Source organism: Primulina tabacum, chromosome 1, assembly GCF_025594145.1.
Source record: "Primulina tabacum isolate GXHZ01 chromosome 1, ASM2559414v2, whole genome shotgun sequence".
Taxonomy (NCBI): domain Eukaryota; kingdom Viridiplantae; phylum Streptophyta; class Magnoliopsida; order Lamiales; family Gesneriaceae; genus Primulina; species Primulina tabacum.
Genome location: NC_134550.1, coordinates 50,711,511 through 50,733,917, shown reverse-complemented (window position 1 = coordinate 50,733,917; position 22,407 = coordinate 50,711,511). Strand labels below are relative to the sequence as shown.

The 22,407-nt window shown below is 36.9% G+C and overlaps 3 protein-coding genes across 10 annotated transcripts; 2 read left to right on the top strand and 1 right to left on the bottom strand.

The window, feature by feature from the left end:
* The first annotated feature begins 498 nt into the window (after positions 1 to 498).
* LOC142546807 (pentatricopeptide repeat-containing protein At1g80150, mitochondrial) lies at positions 499 to 3,177 on the top strand. Of its 3 annotated transcripts, XM_075654741.1 has the most exons (4): positions 499 to 862; positions 953 to 2,402; positions 2,658 to 2,982; positions 3,146 to 3,177. In XM_075654741.1, exon 2 carries the CDS (start codon positions 1,055 to 1,057, stop codon positions 2,279 to 2,281), a length of 1,227 nt encoding a protein of 408 aa, XP_075510856.1. In that variant the 5' UTR covers positions 499 to 862; positions 953 to 1,054; the 3' UTR covers positions 2,282 to 2,402; positions 2,658 to 2,982; positions 3,146 to 3,177. The 3 variants fall into 3 exon arrangements, with proteins under 3 accessions (XP_075510856.1, XP_075510841.1, XP_075510847.1); XM_075654726.1 differs by having other exon boundaries at positions 499 to 2,402; XM_075654732.1 differs by having other exon boundaries at positions 499 to 2,493.
* Positions 3,178 to 5,110: 1,933 nt separating this feature from the next.
* On the bottom strand, positions 5,111 to 7,649 carry LOC142546793 (DNA polymerase zeta processivity subunit). Of its 2 annotated transcripts, XM_075654713.1 has the most exons (6): positions 7,494 to 7,649; positions 6,982 to 7,042; positions 6,810 to 6,890; positions 6,616 to 6,728; positions 6,312 to 6,501; positions 5,111 to 5,410 (listed from the first exon to the last, which is right to left on the bottom strand). In XM_075654713.1, the coding sequence occupies exons 2-6, from the start codon at positions 7,010 to 7,012 to the stop codon at positions 5,211 to 5,213; spliced, it is 615 nt and encodes a 204-aa protein (XP_075510828.1). In that variant the 5' UTR covers positions 7,013 to 7,042; positions 7,494 to 7,649; the 3' UTR covers positions 5,111 to 5,210. The 2 variants fall into 2 exon arrangements, with proteins under 2 accessions (XP_075510828.1, XP_075510819.1); XM_075654704.1 differs by lacking the exon at positions 7,494 to 7,649 and having other exon boundaries at positions 6,982 to 7,474.
* A 608-nt stretch (positions 7,650 to 8,257) lies between these two features.
* Positions 8,258 to 21,907, top strand: LOC142546748 (uncharacterized). Of its 5 annotated transcripts, XM_075654635.1 has the most exons (6): positions 8,258 to 10,980; positions 11,110 to 11,166; positions 11,455 to 11,627; positions 12,360 to 12,403; positions 20,835 to 21,513; positions 21,646 to 21,907. In XM_075654635.1, exon 1 carries the CDS (start codon positions 8,354 to 8,356, stop codon positions 10,808 to 10,810), a length of 2,457 nt encoding a protein of 818 aa, XP_075510750.1. In that variant the 5' UTR covers positions 8,258 to 8,353; the 3' UTR covers positions 10,811 to 10,980; positions 11,110 to 11,166; positions 11,455 to 11,627; positions 12,360 to 12,403; positions 20,835 to 21,513; positions 21,646 to 21,907. The 5 variants fall into 5 exon arrangements, with proteins under 5 accessions (XP_075510750.1, XP_075510759.1, XP_075510775.1 ...); XM_075654644.1 differs by lacking the exon at positions 20,835 to 21,513; XM_075654660.1 differs by lacking the exons at positions 12,360 to 12,403; positions 20,835 to 21,513 and having other exon boundaries at positions 11,570 to 11,627.
* The last annotated feature ends 500 nt before the right edge of the window (positions 21,908 to 22,407 follow it).

Below are 22,407 nucleotides of genomic sequence, written 5' to 3'. Positions count from 1 at the left end.
ACCACTTCATTGGTAGTATGATTTATCATCTTGTAATCCTATCACATCTAATTAAACCACAACCATAATGTATAGTTTTATTTTACTACAAGAAATTCCCATCCCAAAAACTATTATAATAAAATTCCATCCCAATTCTTTTCTTAAAAAATATTTAATACAAATTTTTTTTAGTTGGATATAGTTTATTATAAGAGTAGGTCTCTTATGAGACGTTCTCACGAATCTTTATCTGTGAGACATGTCAATCTTACCGATATTCACAATAAAAAGTAATAATCTTAGCATAAAAATAATATGACCCAAATAATAAGATCGTCTCACAAAATACGATTCGTGAGATCGTCTCACACAAAATTTTGTCTTATTATAATTGAAATGTAATGTGGTCGAAATCTTTGTTTTAAAATTAAAATTTAGTAAATAATTGAGATGCAACAAAACTAAGTACCAATAAAATTCCTACACATCAGCACCGAAGATATTTAAATGTGCAACCTAAAGTAGCAGATCGCTAACAAACCAAGCGAAATCAAAAACCCCTAACCCGTTCCACGCAAACCCCTCCATTGAACGGTAGGTACCTTCGTCTCCTCACAAACCCCATTTCTGAACTTCGATATTGGAGGCATTACTCCATCCACAAATCCATCTCCGATTATTGGGAGACTCAGTTTTGCCATTTCTTCACTGGCTTGTTCACGGAATCTCATTCTTGCCGGACCCCCATTGCTTTTTTCGGATTCTTCTTGTTATAGGTTCATTTCTTGATTCCTCGGATCTGTTTTCATGTTCTTATAGTCAATCCCGATATTCTTTTGCTGGCCCAATGGCAACGTTTGATTCTTGACGAAACCCATTGGTTGGTTTGTGTTACTCACTGTTATTGTTGGTCCTTTTCTACATTTCCATGGTTGGTTGTGTTTGTGTTGATTTAATACTTTGATCCTAGGTTGAGATTGGATGTGAGATTTCCGAATTTTGTAGTGATGTTGATGAATTTGTTGATCTTGGCTAGTGGATATGTGTAATCAATTGGGTTTTGTTTCAGAACATGCTCTCTCTGCGATTGGTTCGCAGATTTAGTGTTGTGCCACATTACATATCCACCTGCCCCGGTGCATTTTCAGTTGACAAGACTAGTTCTTTTCGGAGTTGCGGACGAAAACCTGTTGAAGTAGACGAGCCGGCACTTGTTAGGTTAAAGAACGAAAGGGACCCCGAAAAGTTGTTTAATTTGTTTAAGGCCAACGCCTGCAATCGTGTTGTTGTTGAGAACCGGTTCGCATTTGAGGACACGGTTTGTAGGTTAGCTGGGGCGGGCAGGTTTGATTACATTGAGAATCTTCTTGAGCATCAGAAGACTCTGCCACAGGGCCGAAGAGAAGGGTTCATTCTTAGGATAATAATGTTGTATGGGAGGGCTGGAATGACTAAACATGCTGTCAATACATTTTATGATATGCATTTATACGGCTGTAAGAGGACAGTGAAATCATTTAATGCAGCTCTGAAGGTGTTGGCTCGGTCACGTGATTTGGTGGCGATTGAGTCGTTCCTTAGTGATGTTCCATTTAGATTTGGGATAAAGCTAGATGTGTGTTCTATTAATATTGTTGTTAAAGCATTCTGTGAAATGGGTATACTGGAGAAGGCTTATTTAGTCCTGGTAGAGATGGGAAATGTGGGGATTACTGCCGACGTGATCACATATACAACCCTCATAGCAGCCTTTTATGAAGCTAGCCGTCCTGAAATTGCAAATGGATTGTGGAATCTTATGTTACGCAAAGGATGTTTGCCGAATGTAGCAACCTTCAATGTCCGGGTTCAGTTCTTGGTGAACAAGGGGCGTGCCTGGGATGCCAACAAGCTGTTGGCATTCATGCGACACCATAAGAAATTTCCTGACGAAGTTACGTATAATTTGGTTATTAAAGGTTTTTTCAATGCGGGATATCTTGAAATGGCGATGAGAGTTTATTCTGCTTTCCACAATGATGGCCACAAGCCAAATCAAAAAATTTATCAAACCATGATCCATTATCTTTGTAAAGCGGGAGAATTTAATGTGGCAAACACCATGTGTAAAGATAGTATGCAAAGGAACTGGTATCCTAGTGTTCATACCATAAACAATCTGCTTGAAGGCCTTCAAAAAGATGGAGGATTTGACAAACTTGAAAAGGCTAAATATATTTTAAGTATGGCTCTGAAAAAGGTGCCTCCCTATTCTGCTGCTCAGGTTAAAATCATGAAATCTATATTATCGAGAAATTAAACCAAAATTAAGGATTCATACATTATCCAGCGGTGGTGTTGGGAGCACACATCCGAAAGATCCGGGCAATGACCAAAATACATTACTCTCATGTGGAACTCTATTACTGTTGAAATACGTGGTAAGACAAAAGCTAGAGAAGGATAGCAGTCGTGTTCAAGTTTAGCTTTTTGTCAATTTCTTCTCTATCGAAACAATTACCCCTTTTGAGGGTATGCATGTTTATGTCTGTATCTTTATGTTATATTTATGTTGCATCTTCACACGTGTCAGTAGGTTTAGTAGATTTTAATACTTTAATGGCACCGTTTTTTGCAGCCCAATTCTGTGTATTATCAATTTTTTTTCCTGATAATTTGGTTATTGTTCTATTCAGCTTTGTGGTGATGCACATCATTGAAGCCCCTCTGTTGGGAAGTGAAAGCGCTTTATTAGTCCATGCATTGAGTTGAATGTAGTCGTACCGGTCGGATCCATCGGCAATTGTGGGATGTAATGGAACTTTGTTGATAGTATTAAATGTGGAGTTGATTTCATGAAAGACATCCCAAGACTGTTGGAAGTGAAAATCGCCTTATTAGTCCATGCAATGAGTTGAATGTGGTCTTACTGATCGGATCCATCAGCAATTGTGGGATTGAATGGAACTTTGTTGATAGTATTAAATCTGTAGTTGATTTCACGAAAGACATCCCAAGAGTGTAAGACTGGCTCTCTTTCTTCACCAAATTGTTCTCTCTTTTGCATGGACATTTACTCTAACTACATAGCCAAAAACAATTCTGAAAGCATACATTTTTATATGCTGGGACTATTTCAATCTTTGTTAATATGATATGTTTGTCTTTTGCATTTATGATGCAGGGCATGATTTTGTGAAGCTTGCGAGTAGAAAAGCTAGCGTGGGGCTTTGTTGTCACTGAAATGTGTGTTGAAGTTTGCAGCCTTTGTCTTTCATTAATTTATTTGTTAGCTATCACTAAGTTATATGATTGCTGGGCATTGATTCTTTTTTCTCGTCTGTTGAGCTTCGCTGGATGCTTTTCAAACAATCAAGTTATATCAATTTAACCAAGTTTTACATTTGGATTCAAAGATTTCATTTGAAGGAATAGACTTAATGAGGAAAGTCTTGGATGTGTTTGAAATCCATGATAGTTACAATTTAAAATGCTTAATTTGATATACAGTGAACTTGAATTTAATCAATCTAGATATACAATGATTATGTTTTATTATTATTAATTAATTATACGTTGAAGTGAAATATTGAGTTGTCAATTGATAGATTTTTTTTAATATAGTTGATTCGATAAAAATGTTAAGAAAATATGACATATTTCAAAAATAAAGATAAAGTTATTTCTTGATTTCTAATTATCTTGGTTCCTTGTTTTTTTCCTTTAATTTGTTTTAAAACATGATTGTAAATCAAAATTCGAACCCATAAATAATTAGACTATTACATCGATTCATATGTCATTTCTTAAAAATAGAATCTATAATAGCAAAAAATTTAATTTATATTTTAGATTTGTTATGTAGATACATGTTCATCTTTCTCATCTTTTATTATTTGTATTTAAACATGATAAGATGAACTTCTATCATCTGATTTTAAAAAATTGATTCGTCTGTTTCGTTTATGATGATTTGTTATTTATTCATTGAAATTTTATATTATTTTAAGACAAGTATCCAACTTATTTGAAGGAAAAACTTAAATTATCATTATTTGATTTAGAGTGATGCATAACCTAAAAATAAGACAACAGAGACTAATAGTTTTGAGGTTGTATTATTTGTCATTTGTCTTGGGAAAGAATAATAATTTGGAAATAGAATATTTTGGTGGAAATATATAAATACGTTGGAACACGAAATAAATGAGAGTTGTGTGATGTAATATTGGACTTGAAATTTTTTGATGATTGTAAATTGTCTTCATAGGTCCAAATTAGAGAGCTGAAGCCTATTCAAGTTATGAGTTTAGTTTATTTATAAAGAAAATATATGTCTAAATATAAACAGAACATTATAGAACCAAACAAAAACCCTAACATGTTTCATTTCAAATTAGACAAATTAGTTACTAAGAATAATGACTGTGTGTTGTCAATGATAGTGAAAGATGTGGAGAAACCAAATGAAACTTCAAAAAAAAAAAATGAAATAAAATGGATTAAAACCGAAGTGTGAACGACTCAAAGAAACAAAATAAGGTCATAAGAAACAAACAAAACAAGTATCAATAAGATTAATAAACATCAAATTCGATGATAAAAAAAACATGAAAATCAAATATGATGATAAGATTGTTGAATTTAATTAAATAAAGAATTAATTAAACAAAGAGCAGTGAATTTTTTTTTTTAAAAAGGATAGAAAAATATATTGAATTATTCAAAAATCAAACAAAGAACAGAAAATGAGAAATTAAAACATAGTTGTTTGAAATGATAGATAACTGTGAAATAATATTTATTATTAAATAATTTGTGAAAAAATTACGTGTTTATATTGATTCGTAAATTTACGTTCAATATTCATAATGCACTCAAGTTCGTCGCCTACGTACAACACATGTGCTTTGCTCCTAGTCATAGTAAATGTTCGAGTACTCCATACAATTAACAACCACCTTAGTCTGACAAAAATTCCCACGCTCTCTCTCAAGTCATGAACCTTCGAACCAATAAAAAAATTATCCGAGCCGTCAACTTTAATTTATTTGCAGTAGGTTATTCAGTTCAACAACATTTGCTATGATTCATCATGTGGGATTCCCATCTAGGCGTGTTTTGTGGGCAAGATTATCATGACTCGAGATCCAAAGAAAGAAAGATTTTATCTAACAAAACATGGTGTACGAGGAGGGAAAAAATTTGATTCATTATCACGGTGCAAAGAGTTATTCACAAGATGTAACCTAATTCTTTTCCTCATGGAGACTAGGATGTTCCAGATAAAGTTGCAAACCCAGAGGTTCACTGCTCATGGATTTGATTGGGACGATTATTGGTGGCTGCTGCCATTGCACTGTATCAGTTGGGATCCACATAGCTGCATCCTTGGTAGTGCTAGCCTCAGGAAGTGACCGAAAGTAAGAAGTTATTTCCCATCTGCAATCTGGCAAACACAGGCTGAAGTTGTTGGGAATATGAAACTCGCAAATATGCACACTGATCTGTATTCAGTAAAAAGCACTAAACAAATCCGAAATGCAGGGACAAATTGATTACATTAGCTTCCACGATATAGCTTCCACGATATGTTTTTAGGTCTTACCTGAAAGTTCTTTGTACTACAATTTATTTTATTCCAGAAGTACATTGTACGACAGTGAACTAAGGGAGCCCTTGGGGACATAGATTTGAAATCCATGAATTTCGATTATAGTTATACTGGACAATGAAATAATAGATCAAATCTTAAATCAACACTTTACTTCTTTACAAATTAGTAATACAAACTAAAATGAATAATACTATTACTAGGTGAATTTGAAAATCAAACTAATTAACATGAAATACTATATAAACATGTAATAGGCGGATTTGAAGTTTATGGTCTTACTTTTCTAAACAACAAAAATATATTTGAAATTCATTGATACAAACCCAACCTAACATAATTTTAACCAAAATTAGGACAACACAAATCACATTAGAAAATTAACAACATAAAGGCTCTGTAAAACTTTCCAACTTAACAACCTCTTCATTACACATTCAATAAGTGTGTGCTTGTGGATGCAATAGCGAGAGCATGGTATTGGCTGATATTATACACTTCCACTCATCTTACACGAATGCAAAAGAAAGGTCAAGCACTAGTAATATTTGGCTAAAGATCATAAATATGGCCACTAAGATCCAATCTCAGCCATATTATAGTCGATGAATTTCTTGATTGTGACCCCAAGGGCATCAAACAATAAGTGCAAGTTATGGTCGAAACAGGGAGGAGGCATAAATAGACAATATTAGCATAACATAATCCAAGAATTGCCACACATATTCTCACTTACTGCGAGGAAGAACCTTAGTCAGAGGTTCCGATACAGGAAGTTTAATCAAGAAGGACCTAAGAGAGAACTCCAGGTCAGCTTGTTCAACCGTTGTGCCATATGAAAGATTAACTTTAAGCTTGAAAACAAATCTTTCAATAGGAATGTCATCACTACCGTAAAATATCACAGCAACCCTTTCAACCAATCCCTAATTAAAAAAAGGGATACAGTAAAAGCCAACTTCCCAAAAAAAAAAAACCACAACAGTACACCAAATTAGTCAAATTTAGCAATTTTTTCCGTGAAATGGTAAAAAAGACACCTTTTGAATAAAAGGCAGGAGACCATTAACAGCAGAATGGATGTATTCGTTGAGCTGAGGGTGTCTGGCTTTATGAACCACCACATTCAGGTATCTTCGCCTCTCAAATGCCCCTAAATGTAACTGTTTTTAGCTCTAAAGCACCAGAAAGAAGACGAACATAGTAACTCTTTCTCTATACATTTTAATCTCACCATTTGGATAGACTCCTTTGAGACAAACAATGGAGGTGATAGCAACCTCCAAGAATTCTACCAAAACCAGAGTGATGTCACCTGTTAATTCATAATATGATAACAAGAAATCAGGAAACTATAAATGATCCCAGATGAAATTTTGATGGGAAACAGTATTAAGAAAAACAACCTTGGGGGGTTCTATTCTCCTTGCGATCCATGAGTAAACTTCCGAAATCCGAAGGTATCTACTTCTTTCACAACTGAAGAATCAGGTTAGCTTTATTTTGTAGTAGATGAGATACATAAGTTGGGTGTTTTTAAACTTTTAAATTGCTTTGGAGAAGACATGTCCGGCTTTCTGATCGACCCCAGTTCAAATTCCCATGAGCTGAGCACAAAGTTGCTCGTGATAAATAGCACACAGTACTTTTATCAACATTGCAACTTCGCACCACGATCCACATGGACAATAACAGACATATTACAGAATATGTTATTCTTTAGTCCACAATCCACACTCCTTCAAAGATAAATCCAACATCTACTGTTGGCAACGATTAAATGCTATGATTACCACTAAAAATACAAGTTTCCTCACCATAATTTCAAATTACAGAAGAAGCAGTACACATACGTATAGACCTACAAAAAGTGGTGGGGGGGGGGGGGGGAGAGAGAGAGAGAGAGAGGTGTACTCACAGATAAGAGACTCCAACGCTTCTCAGCGATTGACGCGGTGAGCTCAGGTAGCGGAATTAATGGTACGACATTTCGCTCAGTTATGCGGCTGCTCCACGGCAACCGTGGCCCAGATTAGGGGCGAAAACGAGAAGCTCCGATCGATCCTATCGGCATATGTGCCCCGACTTTATCACATCGGACTTTTCTCATACTCGGGTGACCCGAACTGCGACCCGATACTAATTCAAAATCGATTTCCTCTCTCCTCATTTTAATATTTATTTTTTTGGGAAATTCATTTTAATATTTTTTAACTAAAGTAATCAGTCTCGTAAATACATTTACTTTTATTTATATACAAAAACTGACTATGAAACAGTTTCATTGATTAATTTTGCTGAAGCAAATTTATTAACCGATTTGAGTCATTAAAAATATTATTTTTATTATCAAAAGTATTACTTTTCTCTTTAGATATTGATCATATCGATCCGTCTCAAATAAATAAATTCGCGACTGTGTCGTACGAAACCTACTCTTATTTATAAGAGATTTTATACATGCTTTTTATAAACACAAGATTTTAAATACAATTAATTTTTCACATATGAGTTTTATTTTTTATATTTTGAATTTTTACTAATGTACATTGAGAAATAAATATTTCCTATGAAAACTGAGGGCAAACTCAAAATTATTTTAAGGTATTTTAGGACCATTTACATTTTTTATTGAAAAAAAATTTTGGACATATTTTTCTCTTTTTATTTTTGAAACAAAATTACCAATATTTTTTTTTAATTTAGTTTGCATTTGTTTTAAATATTCAATTTAATTTAAATTATTCAGACCGCTCCCCCAAAAGCTTATTTCGTCACATGTCTAAATCTCTTCTCCGTCAAATCAAGCCCTTGCACCATTCTCAGCACAATTTTAAACCAACCACGAGGATTCTGGTACCCCACGTCAAGGCATTCGTAAATGAAATCTGTGAGATACTCAAGACTGAAGAGAAACAGTGGGAAGAAACTCTCCAGGATCGATTCTTTGAAGAGGAGATTGCTCCCTCTGAAGTTGCCCACGCAGTGTTTGATAAAATTCGTGATTGTGAATTGGCTCTGAAATTCTTTGGTTTTGTTTCCCTAAACAGTTGTTCCCTTGATGGGTTTGCTTATTCTTCGCTTTTGAAGCTTTTAGCCCGATCAAAAGCGTTTCTTGAAATAGACAACGTGTTATTGGAATGTTTGAACTGTGAAGAAAAATTACCAACTCACGAGGCATTGGACTTCGTCATCCGTGCCCGTGCTGATTCTGGTTTAGTTTCAAAAGCTCTCGAGTTGTATTCCTTTGTATTGAAAACTTATAATGTGCTGCCTCACGTGTTGGCTTGTAATTCTTTGCTTAATGTGCTCGTAAAGGATGGAAACATTGAAGGTGCTTGGCGTGTATATAATGAGATGGTCGAGAGAGATTGCCGTGGTGAAAATTGTTGTCTTGACAATTATAGTGTTTGTATTATAGTTAAAGGATTGTGTAAAGAAGGAAAGGTTGAGGAAGGTCTAAAGTTGATTGAGAAAAGGTGGGGGAAGAATTGCATACCAAACATTGTGTTTTATAATACTCTCATTGATGGATATTGCAAGAGAGGTGATGTTAAGAGAGCCTATGGGCTTCTGGAGGACTTGAAAAGAAAGGGTTTCTTGCCAACAGAAGAGACTTATGGGGCCATCGTATATGGCTTATGCAAACAAGGAAATTTTGAGAAGGTCGATCGTATCTTGAAACATATGGAGTTGAGGGGCATGGAAGTTAATGTTCAAGTATACAATAATATTCTAGACGCTAAGTATAAATGTGGTTTCATTGGAGGAGCATTGGAAATTGCTAGAAAAATGATTGAGCTTGGCTGCAAGTTGGACATTGTGACTTATAATTCTTTGATCTCTAATGCATGTAAGGATGGGAAGGTTCAGGATGCTGAGATGCTTTTAGAAGAGATACTTAAGAGGGGATTGATTCCAAATAAGCTAAGCTTTACGCCTCTCATACATGCCCACTGCAAGAAAGGAGATTTTGACCAGGCCTCCAGTCTTGTCATTAAGATGACAGAATATGGACATAAACCTGATTTGATAACTTATGGAAGTCTTATACATGGCCTAGTTGTTGCTGGAGAGATAGATGCTGCATTAACTATTCGAAACAAGATGATAGAAAAGGAAGTACCTCCTGATGCATGCATTTATAATGTCTTGATCAATGGACTTTGTAGAAAAGGTAGATTTGCAGATGCAAAGCAGCTTTCTGTAGAGATGCTCAACCACAATATATCACCTGATGCATATGTCTATGCCACTTTACTTGATGGATTTATAAGGGGTGGTAATTTTGACGATGCAAAGAAACTTTTTGATGACATTATCAATAAGGGTATGGACCCTGGGCTTGTGGGGTACAATGCTATGCTTAAAGGCTATTGCAAATTTGGGATGATGAAAGATGCAGTCCTTTGTATGAGTAGAATGACTTATAGAAACATCAAGCCTGATGAATTTACTTACTCTACGATTATTGATGGATACATTAAGCAAAATAAATTTTGTAGTGCATTATCGATGTTTAGCCTGATGCTAAAACGAAATGTTGCACCTAATGTTGTAATTTATACCTCTCTTCTCAGTGGGTTTTGCCAGAATGGAGATTTTACAGGAGCTGAAAAGATTTTTAAGACAATGGAATCGAATGGAATGACACCTAATGTTGTGACATACACTATACTCATAGGTAGCCTTTGCAAAAAGGGGGATCTTGTGAAAGCAGCATTGATTTTTGAAAGGATGCTGGCCAGCAAGTGTGCTCCCAATGATGTCACATTTCATTATTTAATTAACGGATTATCAAATAACTCAGCTTCTGTCATTTCAAGGACAGACAGTGAATCTGATCTTCATATGCCTATGCTTCTTGATGTTTTTGGAGCAATGATGTCTGATGGCTTGCACCCTATCTCTGGTGCATATATTTCGATCATTACTTGCCTTTGCTTGCGCAGAATGCTTGGAACTGCACTGCAGTTGACGGATAAGATGCGGCTTAAAGGCTTTCCTCTAGATTCAGTGACTTTGGCTGCCTTGTTATATGGTATTTGTTTGGAGGGTAAGTCTAAAGAATGGAGGAGCATAATTCCTCCCAAATTGATTGGCACAGAGCAGGATGTAGCTTTAATTTACATGACCATATTTTCACGCTATTCAACTCGTGAAGTGACCTCAGAGGTATCACTGATTTTGCATCACCTTGCTAGAAGGAAGCAAAATGTTGTGAATGAGACGTGATGATGTGGAGATATCACCAAGCATCAGAGAAGAAATTTTGAGGTCTAATTCGCGGGTCTCGTACATGAGATGATACAGCTTTTTACAGACCTGAAGATGAAGAACTTTGATGATGACTCTACCTTCTGACTCTTCATAGTAATCTTGCTGGAAGCTGACTAGTTGTCAAGGTTGGATTACTTTGGATCCAGTCCTCTTCTCTTTTTGTCATAGCTAGCCTTATCCTGAAACATATGTTATATTACATGTAACATGGGCATATATACGTATCTTGATACATTTGATTGATATTATTTCAGCCGAAAGTAATTGAGACGCTACCTGTCATATAATATGTGGACAACAACCTCAAATTAGTAAGTGGAACATTTACTCTCGAAGATAATTATTGATACTGTACCATAGAAATATAAGCTCTGTTCTCATGTAGTCCCATTTGAATGTTACCAAATTCAATACGTCCTTTACAGGATTGCCTTAAAGTTTTTTACTAACTATTTCGGCTTCCTTGTTTCTTCCTGTGTGCTAATCCTCTTCCTCTCTGGAATAATTACTTTTTCTTTAGATTCGATCTTCCTTCATTAAATATCCTAGATCATGGCTTTTCCTCATCCATGGAGAATCTAACTGGTGCTGTTTTTCAGGATAGATCCATGACCAGTTCATAGTCATGAATGGCTTTTCTTTAGAGTGAATCTGGACACAACCAGAGGTGCCCAGTCTCAGTTTCTAAGTTAAATTCCATTGAATTTTCTGCAGAATCTAGTTTCTCACTTTCAAGCAGATCATTGTTACGAGGACTGATGCTATTTACGAGGTAAGATAGAAACCATTCAGTGTAATAGCCGAAATTTTCCATAGATAATTTTATCTAATTACATTGTGATGCCTTGAGTCTGATGATTAATTTAGAGAATTCCATAAAAGTAGTATGAACAAATATGAGAACTAATATGATTGGTTGGCATTAGAGAATATATTTTCTTAAATTTGTTCTCTTTGAATTTATTTTCTTTTTAGTGTTTAACTTGAAATGATTACAAGTACACATACTCTGGCATTGTGTAAATATTAGATGGGTCGTTAATTAGAAGAAGTAAAGGAAGGGAACAAACAACGGTAATAAGATAACAAAAGAGAATGGAAAACGAGTAGGTTTCGTCCAAATAGTCTTATAAAAAAACAGATAGATTTTTATGCCATTTTCGATGATTCCGTTGCCATTCGAGAGTCGCTGGTCGGTGGCAGTTCTCAAGGTAAGATTGTTCTTCCTTTCCTCTGGCAAATTTTTGGTTGATTAATTTGGTTTTTATAAAATTATAAGTTTTAAACCCAAAATATAGGGGCAAAATTGAAACTACCTTATTGAGGTGTTGGTAGTATATATGGTGTAGAACCAGATATTGGGAATACTTTTGTTGAATTGATTTTACAATTTAAATGTTCATTTCATGGTTCACTTGGGTATTTTAAATACTCAAAATTTAATTGTCTTGATTGACAAATTGGCTTCAATTTTGTTAATTAAACCTGTTAATTTTTCGTGCAGGTTCCTTCTTGTTCCCTTTGTGACTCTCATTTAAGAATTTCGAGGTAGGGATTATATATTTTCTGGGTTCTTTTTATTTCTATTCTTGCTGGTTGGGCTCGGTTTTAATTTCTTTGTTGAAAGCTGTTGTTGAGCAATTTTGTTTAGTAGCCAATGAATCTTATAATACTAATGCTACCTTAATTTCAATCATACACTGGGTTATTTTCACACACACACATACATATAGATTTGATATATTGTTCATCCATTGTGTCCGCTTATGTAAGCATCGCTGATGTGACATCACCTATTGGATGTGATGAAACATATCAAAAATTGTACATCTAATATGTGAATGTCAGCTCAACGATGTTCACATAGGTGACAACATATAAAAATTATGTGTGTGTGTGTGTGTGTGTATAACGGAGAAGGAAAACAAGATTGAAAGAATGAAAACACCACTTCACATTTTATGCTTTTCAAGTGCTTCATTGAATTTTATGTGCAACTTACATTTAGTTCTTGTTTTCTTTTGGGAACTTCATCTGATCAATCATCAATTGAAGATAAAAGTTAAAATTTAGAATAAAAAGGGTAGCACTTATATGATTAATCTGTCATTATTTTCTTAGTAAAAAACGAGTGTATCATAAACCTTTCATGACCTGATATCAAAGATCTGGCTAGCGGAAGTCAAGTTTTATATATCATTTAGATTTCTCACATAATGATTAATGGTTAAAATTTCAAGCGCTAAAATACCGTATGTCATTTCAAAAAAATTGAAAGTATCACTTAATTATTCCTAATTCCTAAGTCAAGTATGAAAAAAAAATTATTTGGGCTGGAGCAAAATATGTATACTTGTGTTGTTTTTGGTTTATATGTTGTATCCTATTATTGTGGCTGTAAATATATTATGTTATTGTGATGCTAAAGCAATCAGACACAGCCCAAAGAATTTTCTCGTTTCTACTGTTTCTTAATTCACAAGTCAGTACCAGATTTTTAAGTATATGATAGATAAGCAATTGTGTGACTTCTATGAAGACTAATAAAGCAATTGTGTGACTTCTATCAAGACTAATAAATATTAGATTGATAACTGTGAAATAATAGAATTTTCCTATGGTTTCCTTACCGTCTCTTTCATGTTTATATTATACTGTTTTGTTTTTGATAGAAAACTAAGCTTTATTATAACAGTAGAAAGTTTTACAATAAACGCGGATGAGTAATCCGCAAAAAGCGTTACAAGAGAACTCGATGTGTCACTGTCACACTATCATCATGACCATACAAGTTTCCAATCTCTAACTATGTTTGAGATACATAAGGGGTTATACTCTAGCAACTCAGTCGTCCAATTGGCCACTCTGAATTTTATTTTCTCCTAGACTTTGTTCACGGACTCCGACACATCTTCGAATATTCTGTCCATATCGACCAAAATATGCAATGAGTTGTCATATACCAGAAGCTCGAGAATCTTTTCGCTGTGGGACACCCTGACTCCAAAATGAATAGGTCTCGTGCCTTCTTCGGTAATGGCCACTGAAAAACCAACTCTTTTAAGACTTTCATCCAAATAGTACTCGAGAAAGCAATACACCAGTAGATGATCCTGATTCTCCTCTTGCTTTTGGCATAAACAACACCATTGCAGGCATAAAGCGCAGGCCGACCACCTTCTTTGCACCGAGTCGCATGTGGGCAGTTTTCCCCAAGGCCACGATCCACGAGAAAACTTGAACCTTTTGCGGGACGGGTACTTTCCAGATATTGTGAAAATAGGAGAATAAGGGAAATTTGAGATCGGGAAGAAAGAGTTGTAAAACGATCGAACATAAAACAACCTGGAGGAATCCCCCAACTTAACTCTAAAATCCTCGACACCTAACTTGAATGCCTCTAAGACCCCTAAAAGATTAGTGAACTCTCCGACCTCAACCTCATTAAGATCTCTTCTAGACCTTACATCCCAAATGACTGAAGAATTGACTCTGCTATCGACAACGTCTAGGAAGTTAGGGATAGGTTTGTTGGTTAAAGTGCATATCTGAAACATAGATGGAAAACTTTCTTTTAACGACGCCCCCTCCCAAACATCCTCCCAAAAACGAATGATATTACCCTATTTGCTCACCTCCCTAATCAATTGTTAAAAAGTCGGGTAAGAACGAGAGATAAATTTCCAAGGGCTTCTGAATGTCGAATTCCCCGCCAACCCCATGTCCCACTGATTGTCTTGAAGACCATAAATGCTCTTAATTACTTTTTTCCACAACGTCTCTCTTTCCACTGAACATCTCCACCACCATTTTCCAGGAAGAGCCTTGTTCCTCAAGCAAATATTCCCTAATCTCAGTCCTCCTCTGTGACACTGCTTCTCACTTTCTGCTCCGTCCCATAAAAAGTCCCTCATCAATTTTTCCATTCTTTTTGCCACCCCAATTTGCACTTTAAAGAGAGACATGAAGTAAGATGGCATCGCGCTTAGAACAGCCTTTATCAAAGTCAGTCGACCCCCTTCGAGAGAAATGACTTTTCCAACTCGCTAATTTTTTGGACATTTTAGATATCACAGGTTCCCAGAAGTCCGAGTCTGTTGGATTACCTCCCAAAGGTACCTCAAGATACTTAATCGGCCACTTTTTTTTCTTGCACCCAATTGTTGATGCCAGTTCATCGACTTCCTCTTCTGAAAAATTCAATCCCAACACAACACATTTTTCCAGATTAATTTTCAACCCTGAATTGGTACCGAACAATTTGAGTATATCCACTATTGACAACACATGCCTCTGTGAGTTTGCGAAGAACAAGGTTTCATCTGCAAATTAATATGCGAAATTTCAATTTTTTCGGCCTTGTCTACCATCCGCCCCAAACCATCGACAACGAGGTTAAAAAAAAACGGAGATAATGGGTCCCCTTGTCTTAATCCTCTCTCACCTCAGATTTTCCCACACGGCCTTTCATTAATAAAGACTGAAAAAGAAACATTAGAAACACACCCCCTAATCCACCTCCTCCATCTATCACCGAATCCTTTCTTGCGTAACACAAAGTCTAGAAATCTCCACTCGACGTTATCGTACGCCTTTTCCAAGTCAACTTTAAGCACGCAACCTTTCTTTTTCTTACGTCGATATTCTTCCACAATCTCATTCGCAATAACGCAACTGTCCATAATTTGTCTTTCTTTAATAAAAGCACACTGGTTTTCCGCAATTTTGTTACTCAAGACTTTCTTCAATCTACATGTCAAGACCTTAGCCAATATCTTATACAAGCTCGTTATCAAACTAATTGGTCTGAAGTCATTGATCTTACTCGCTTCATTTTTCTTTGGAATGAGGCAAATGTAGGTTTTGTTTGTGATTCCATTAACAATGCCATCATCAAAAAATTCAGCAAACACCTTATTAAATCCGCTTTGACTGTATCCCAATAATTTGAAAGAAGGCCAGTGTGAAACCGTTCGACCCTGGGGCTTTGGATCCATCGCTATCAAACACCGGATTTTTAATCTCTTCCTCGACGAATGGTGTCTCCAACTCCTCCGCAGCAATACTCTCTAAAGGACTCCATTCCAGACCATTAAGACCTCCCCTTCCCCGTCCGATTTCCTATAGAAATTCCATAGAAGCTAATAATTTTCTCTTCAATCACTCTCTCCTCAGTAACCACGGACCCATCCTCCAACTACACTTTATCTATCAATGCTCTGTTCCTTCTGTTGTTGAGTAACGAGTGGAAGAATTTAGAGTTCTGGTCCCCTTCCTTGCGCCATTTGACTTTAGCTTTTTGACTTTCTATTTGGAATTTTCTAAGTGACACACTTTCCAACTCGCACCTTACTTCCGTTCTTTCCTCATGTAGCTCTTCCGACCAACCACCACCGGCCTCTATCTCATCCAACTGATTAATCTTACTGGTCAATCTGTTCCTTTTGGATACCTCATCTCCAACTGATTATGTCCACATCCAATTGATTAATCTTACCGGTCATCTCCAACTTATTATATCCTTCCCACCCCTGAATACCCCCGTTGTTCCACCATGTTCGAACTAAATCTTTGAACTTACGATGTGTCATCCAAACATTCTCAAATTTGAACGGAGCGGGACCCCACTTGAACTTAGCGGTATCAAGCATCACAAGGCAGTGGCCCGAAGTAATTTGGGTAGTATCGTTTGTCTGAGTGTGGGGAATATGTCCCTCCAACCCCCGGAAACGAGAAATCTGTCTAGATGACAACAAATCGGTTCAGCCCTAAAATTCGACCACGTGTACCTGGCATTCAAAAGAGGCGGGTCATGAAGCTCCAACTCGCTTATCAAACAATCAAAACAGGACATGCTCGTGGTGTTTGTTTGACTATTCATTTTTTCTCCTATATTTCTGTCCACATTAAAGTCACCTCCGAGGCACCACTTATCCCCACATATCGAGTTCAATCCAGCTAATTCATCCCAAAATAGCTCTCTCTCTCTTAGCTTAAACGGTCCGTAAATTGCCGAAAACCACCATTTGATATCTTCATTCCAAGGAATTTCAATTGACACCGAAAATTCCCCAATCAAATTATTATTGACTACCACCACTTTGGGATCCCACATCACCAGAATACCCCCAGATCTTCCAACCGACGGTAGGCAAACCCAATCAACAAATCTTGACTTCCATACACTTGCAACGAACCGTTTGTCCACTTGTTCTCGTTTGGTTTCCAAAAGCACCACTATGTCCGGTTTTTCGTTATGTATGACTGTCTGAACTAGTTGTCTCCTTCTTGCTGCCCCTCCTCCTCTAATATTCCAAGAGCAAATTTTCATGACAATGCATTGGAACCCTTCGACGTGGATCCTCGCTCGTTGTTGATACCACACTTTAATCTGTAAAGTTCTCTGCTTAAGAGACCGGTCGATTTCTTAGCCCCTTTCCCACATTTACAATCTGTACAAGCTCCCGCCACCTCCCTCGTATCACACATATTATCCACCACCTCAGCCCCTTTTGAAATCTCTCTCTCGGAACTCGACTTTTCATCAACCCTCGCTATCCCACCTCCTAATAGACCATTAGACACAACCAGGACTGAAAACGACGCCGGTAAAATAGAATGAAGCGTGAAAGAATGGTTAGAATGGAAGATTGAATGCCATTTAGTACCTGTCCCACGTTAGGTTTTTCATTTTCTAGTTGGAATGGCCCTGTGATATTCGGTAGCCCCTTCAATTGTGAGAACATCCCTCCATTGCTACTATGTCTTCTTCAACTGGTGCAGAATCTTCTGATTGGAGAGATAACTGACTATTAGACTCCGAGGAATCAATGTCCACCTCTAGCAAGTCATCTTGTGAATCATCGAACTCGATCTCAATTCTGTCAGTCCAAGTGAAGAATCCCTAGATTCCTACAATTCCCCCTTTTAAGGAGGCATATTTTGGGATCCTGCCTTCGCCGCCTTCGGCATTGTCCTCAACATCAACTCCCTAGAGTCTTCTGCAGTATGTTTTCCCATACTTAGGCAGTTTTTTGTTATTGCCTGCATCACCCACCCTGCTGTTTTGCTCCTCGGCGTGTTTATTATTCATGGAATCGATTGAAGAACTTCTGAATTTTGTGGCATCTTTTGGAACAACTTTCCTCGATATCTTTAAAACCTTTCCCCCCACTGGTTGTGCCGATGTCTGACTCTTCCTTTCTGAAATATTATGTTGTGCCTTCGACCTCATAAGCTCCTACTTATCTTCCATCTTCTCCCCCTTGTGACCCAATCCAAATCCTATTCTCAAATCTTTTGTGCTAGTTTCTTGAGCTGATATTGCTCCCGAATCTTTCTTTCATTTGATAGGCCTACTGTTGGATTCCTCCTCCCCTGTTTGTTTCCTGTAAATGTTGTTGTTGCTCTACCCTGCCAAAGTTCTATTTCCATTCACTACGACTTGAGCGTAACTTTATCGTTCATACTGCTCATAAGCTTTAGGATCGAATGATTCTACCCGAATTCTAATTTCTCTATTTCCCCCTTCCAATGGAATCTGCATCCTAGTTTGAATGAACCCTCCTTCGGTGCCCTTCACCTTGATCTTAGCTGCTCCAAGATCTCGGAAATGTAATGTATCAGCGCTATTAGACCCCCGCAACGATCGCCAATAATTTTGAAGGTAGCCTGCGACCATAAATTCCAAGGTAAGCCACAAATCCTGATCCAGCTGTTACAACAATTCTCTACCATATCCAACGTATTAATATCTTGTGTCCACCCCTCAAAGTCCAAAGTCATGTCATTTTCGAAGAATCCTCGTTTCAGATTTTGGTAGAATGAAAATTCAGCCGCATTCGAAGGCCACCATAATGCTTTGTTAGCTTGAAACGGGAAAAGTTCAACCTTCCTGTTTGTAGAGTTCCCAAGAGAACCTTCAATTATCTCCCAAGAGATGTTCGCCCTACCTTTGGTGACAATGAGTGCTTCATGCCACTTCTTTTCTAAACATAGCTTGTCACCATGCTCCGTAATTTTCGACATCCCTCGGTTTTGATTCATCTCAAATTTCCTCTCATCCTGATGTATTCTATTGGACTTCATCTGAGTTTACTCCGTGGTTAAGGGTATGCTGTGATATCCTCCTCTGATTTTGCCCTGACATCAGCTTTCCAAAGGCGATCGATATGTTTTTCCACCCCTCTGAATTGAAGCCGCTAGGCACAATGGTGGTTTGTTTTCTGCCCTGTTTGTTATATTTGGACATCTCAAGAAATCGTCCACGCGTGTTCGCAAATCTCTGAATTGTGAAGACAGCTTTCCTGCCTCTATATCGATGAAAGTCCGAACCTGAATAAGGTGAATTTATGTAGTCCTTGAACCTTAGGCTGATCCAGCGTGCCTCCTCACAATCAAGATCCATCATGTAGCTCGAATTCCTGGTTCTTTCGGACCACCATATCGACCGACCTCCATTTCCCAACCTCAGTGTGAACACTTTGTATTCAATCTTGATCGTTTCGTCCCAAGCTACTGACCTAGTTTCAGGTGACAATTTCTAAAGTTTCCTATTATTCCTTGCGTACATAACTAAGCAGAAAAGATTCAGTGGGCAAGAATAATCCGTTGCCAATCGTGAGCAACGTACGCTACAAGCGGAGAGGAATTTCGCCGATGATAGAAGAAGAAGAGTGTAGGCGTTGAACAGGAACCAAACAACAAATGTTGAAGACAGGCTTAAAGAATGCGAACCCTCACAGATATGTTGGTGATTACCGGCGACGAAGACAGAGGATGATTGTCGCCGGAGATGGACTAAAACGAAACTGGACAGTTATCCGAAGCAAAGCATCAGTAGAAAACTCCAGCTCGAAGAAGACGATTCTTTTTGAGATTGAAAGTCGATTTCCGGCGTCCGGCTGTTGGTGCCGGCCGGAGTTTCAGGTGCGGTCGTCGTCGTTGAAGATCAATGGGTAGTGATTGGAGAAAGGATATGAACGATGGATTGATTATCAGACGAGGGAGAGAGCATTTCTGAAAAATTCTCTCTAGGGCTCAATTTACTAATCTCCTCTTTTATATTATACTATTAACCCAGGATGGATGATTCATTAAGATAATTTAATGTTTAAATGGAATTGAACTATTCCTAACCTCCATAAAATGAACATCTCCTGAGTTAGTCGGTTGATGATGGAACTTGAAACGATGACATAAATATTTGATTGTGCCCATGTTTGGTTTTAATGTAAGGATCGGAACTACTTACGTATTTCCTACTAGTTCTGAATTTATTTTGAATTTTAAACATTATATCATATTTGGAATTGAACCTTGAGCTGATTTTGTTCATTTTAGATCGAAGGAAATATGTAATACGGGAGGGAATAATCGAGGAAGAAAATGAGGTTATAACAAATTAGTAGTCTATGCCGAATGGTGTTCGGTAGTGACTGATATGGTTAGGGAAGTGTTTTGAATCTCGCACTGAATTTTTTGAGTTTCAAATAAAGGATTTCAAAAGATAAACACGTGGATTTACAAGCAATAACCAGATAAACATCTAAGGAATATTTTGTATTTATGTCATCAAAGAATTAAACTAGTTACAGAATACCCTGGGAAATTCCCCTATATTGATCTAAATATGGTTTCTTGTTATTGGAAGCTAAACAAGGACTCAACTCTAATAGCATTTTATTGAGAAAGGAATGGCTAGCGAATGTAAATGTAATTTTTGAGGAAGATTGTATAAAAGAATAAGTATCATGTTACTCTAACTAAACCTCGATTTCAAATTAGTTCAGATTTCCAATTATCAATATATGAGTTGTTAAAGTTGATGAGTATTCGATATGTAAATGGAATAAAGAAAGTCGGGAATTCAGAACTATTTTAATATAGCACGATCAACAAATATTACTGATTGAATTAAGCTAATGAGCATCGTGAAACCGCGGATGGTTGATAAACATTTTATTATTTGACGTCACAGAGTGAATCTTGATAGCAAAGTAGTTTGATCTGGTAATCATGCAACAAAATAAGATTGTGCCACCTCTACAATTGAGACGTAATATCTAATTAACATAGAGTAAGGAGACCAGGTAAGAAAAAATCCATCTGCAACTACGATGCATGATCATATTATTTCTTGTAATATTAATTGTGATATGGATGCTTGAATGAGTGCCATTACATGTATTATGCACTACTTGGTGTATATAATGCATACAAATTGTTATCCATTTGCACTTGCACGTGCATGCATAATATATGAACATATATATGAGATATTGCATGCACGAACTGATTTTGGGAGAAGAGAATATTTTGTTGGCCACTACTAGGGCACCGAAGTATATGAGGTAGGCTTATGTGATATGTTGGGTGGTGTTGGTGAGATACTACTCTTGGGAGGATTACAGGGGTTGTTATGGATGTATCTTTGGTAATCACGAGGGGATGAGTCATTGACAGTTACTCTTCTTATGATTGATGTTGTTGGTGGGAGACTTCTCGGTTAACCTTCAGGGGTTGATAAGGTGTCTTTGGTGGTCACGGGAGGTTGGTTCATTGACGGGGTCAATCTTTTTTGCTTATTGATACTGTGCAAAGCTCAGTTCGGTGCATGGTGGGTGGGTCAAGAGCCCACGAAAGTAAATGAATTTTGAGTGAGATATTTTATTTTTGGATATGGTATTTTTATTTTTTGATATGCATTTTATAAGATATTTCATATCAAATTCATAGCATGCATGATTTTTATTTACTTGGCCATAGCTCACGTAGTCCATGCATTGTAGGTGAGCATTGACGAGACTTGATTCTTGAACTTACCGAGCAGGGTGAGGAGTTCTTAATGGTTTCTGAGAGCCGTTGTACCTGGATAACGACCTGCCGGGCTGTTTTGTTAACTTATTCAACTTTCGAGTCTGGATTCTCGGGAGCATTATCTTTTAAAGCTTGAATGGTTTTTCTTAGGTTATTGTGTTAGTTTTAGTATTTTCAGTTTTGAATCTGCATCATCTTTTTAAACTTATATAGTCTTTCTTTTGTTTAGAAGGAAAAAAATACCAGTGAAATTTCGTTCATAAATAATGTCAGTTTTTATAAAAACTAAATTTGTGGTGATAGTGATTTTCTCGTGAATATATAGGTCGGGCATGTGGAGTCATGTTGATTCGTTTAATTACGGATATATAGGTTATTGTATATATTGTGTTTGCAGCGTGTCTGGATGTTACACGAACAAAAATCGGTTTTTTTTACATAGCCTGTAGTAAAGTTGTTGGGAGGGATGTTATATTCAGTGTGCAACTTTGCACTCAATGGGGTTGTTGCTTCGCATGGATGTGTAGATCAGCCGGCGTTCGAAATTTGACATCGGAGGAGAATATATAATACTTTTACTACACAATGTAATCTTCGAGGCAGTTCGGATTCAACGACTTCATCATTTAGAGCTGGCCTTTGGGTTTTTGCACGTTGAAAAGTAAAAATCAAGGGGGGCTAGGATTGGCATTTGGCCATCTAACAGCAATTAGCATTCAACCTTGTCCCTTTCG

What these genes read in the sequence shown, in the direction of transcription:
- LOC142546807 (XM_075654741.1), top strand. Translation starts at nt 1,055, where the DNA reads ATGCTCTCTCTGCGATTGGTTCGCAGATTTAGTGTTGTGCCACATTAC.
- LOC142546793 (XM_075654713.1), bottom strand. Translation starts at nt 7,012, where the DNA reads ATGGATCGCAAGGAGAATAGAACCCCCCAAG. An exon ending in CAAAGGAGTCTATCCAAATG is followed by an intron (nt 6,729 to 6,809) that starts GTGAGATTAAAA and finishes AGTTACATTTAG; the next exon opens with GGGCATTTGAGAGGCGAAGA. An exon ending in GACTAAGGTTCTTCCTCGCA is followed by an intron (nt 5,411 to 6,311) that starts GTAAGTGAGAAT and finishes TGTGTTTGCCAG; the next exon opens with ATTGCAGATGGGAAATAACT.
- LOC142546748 (XM_075654660.1), top strand. Translation starts at nt 8,354, where the DNA reads ATGTCTAAATCTCTTCTCCGTCAAATCAAGCCCTTGCACCATTCTCAG.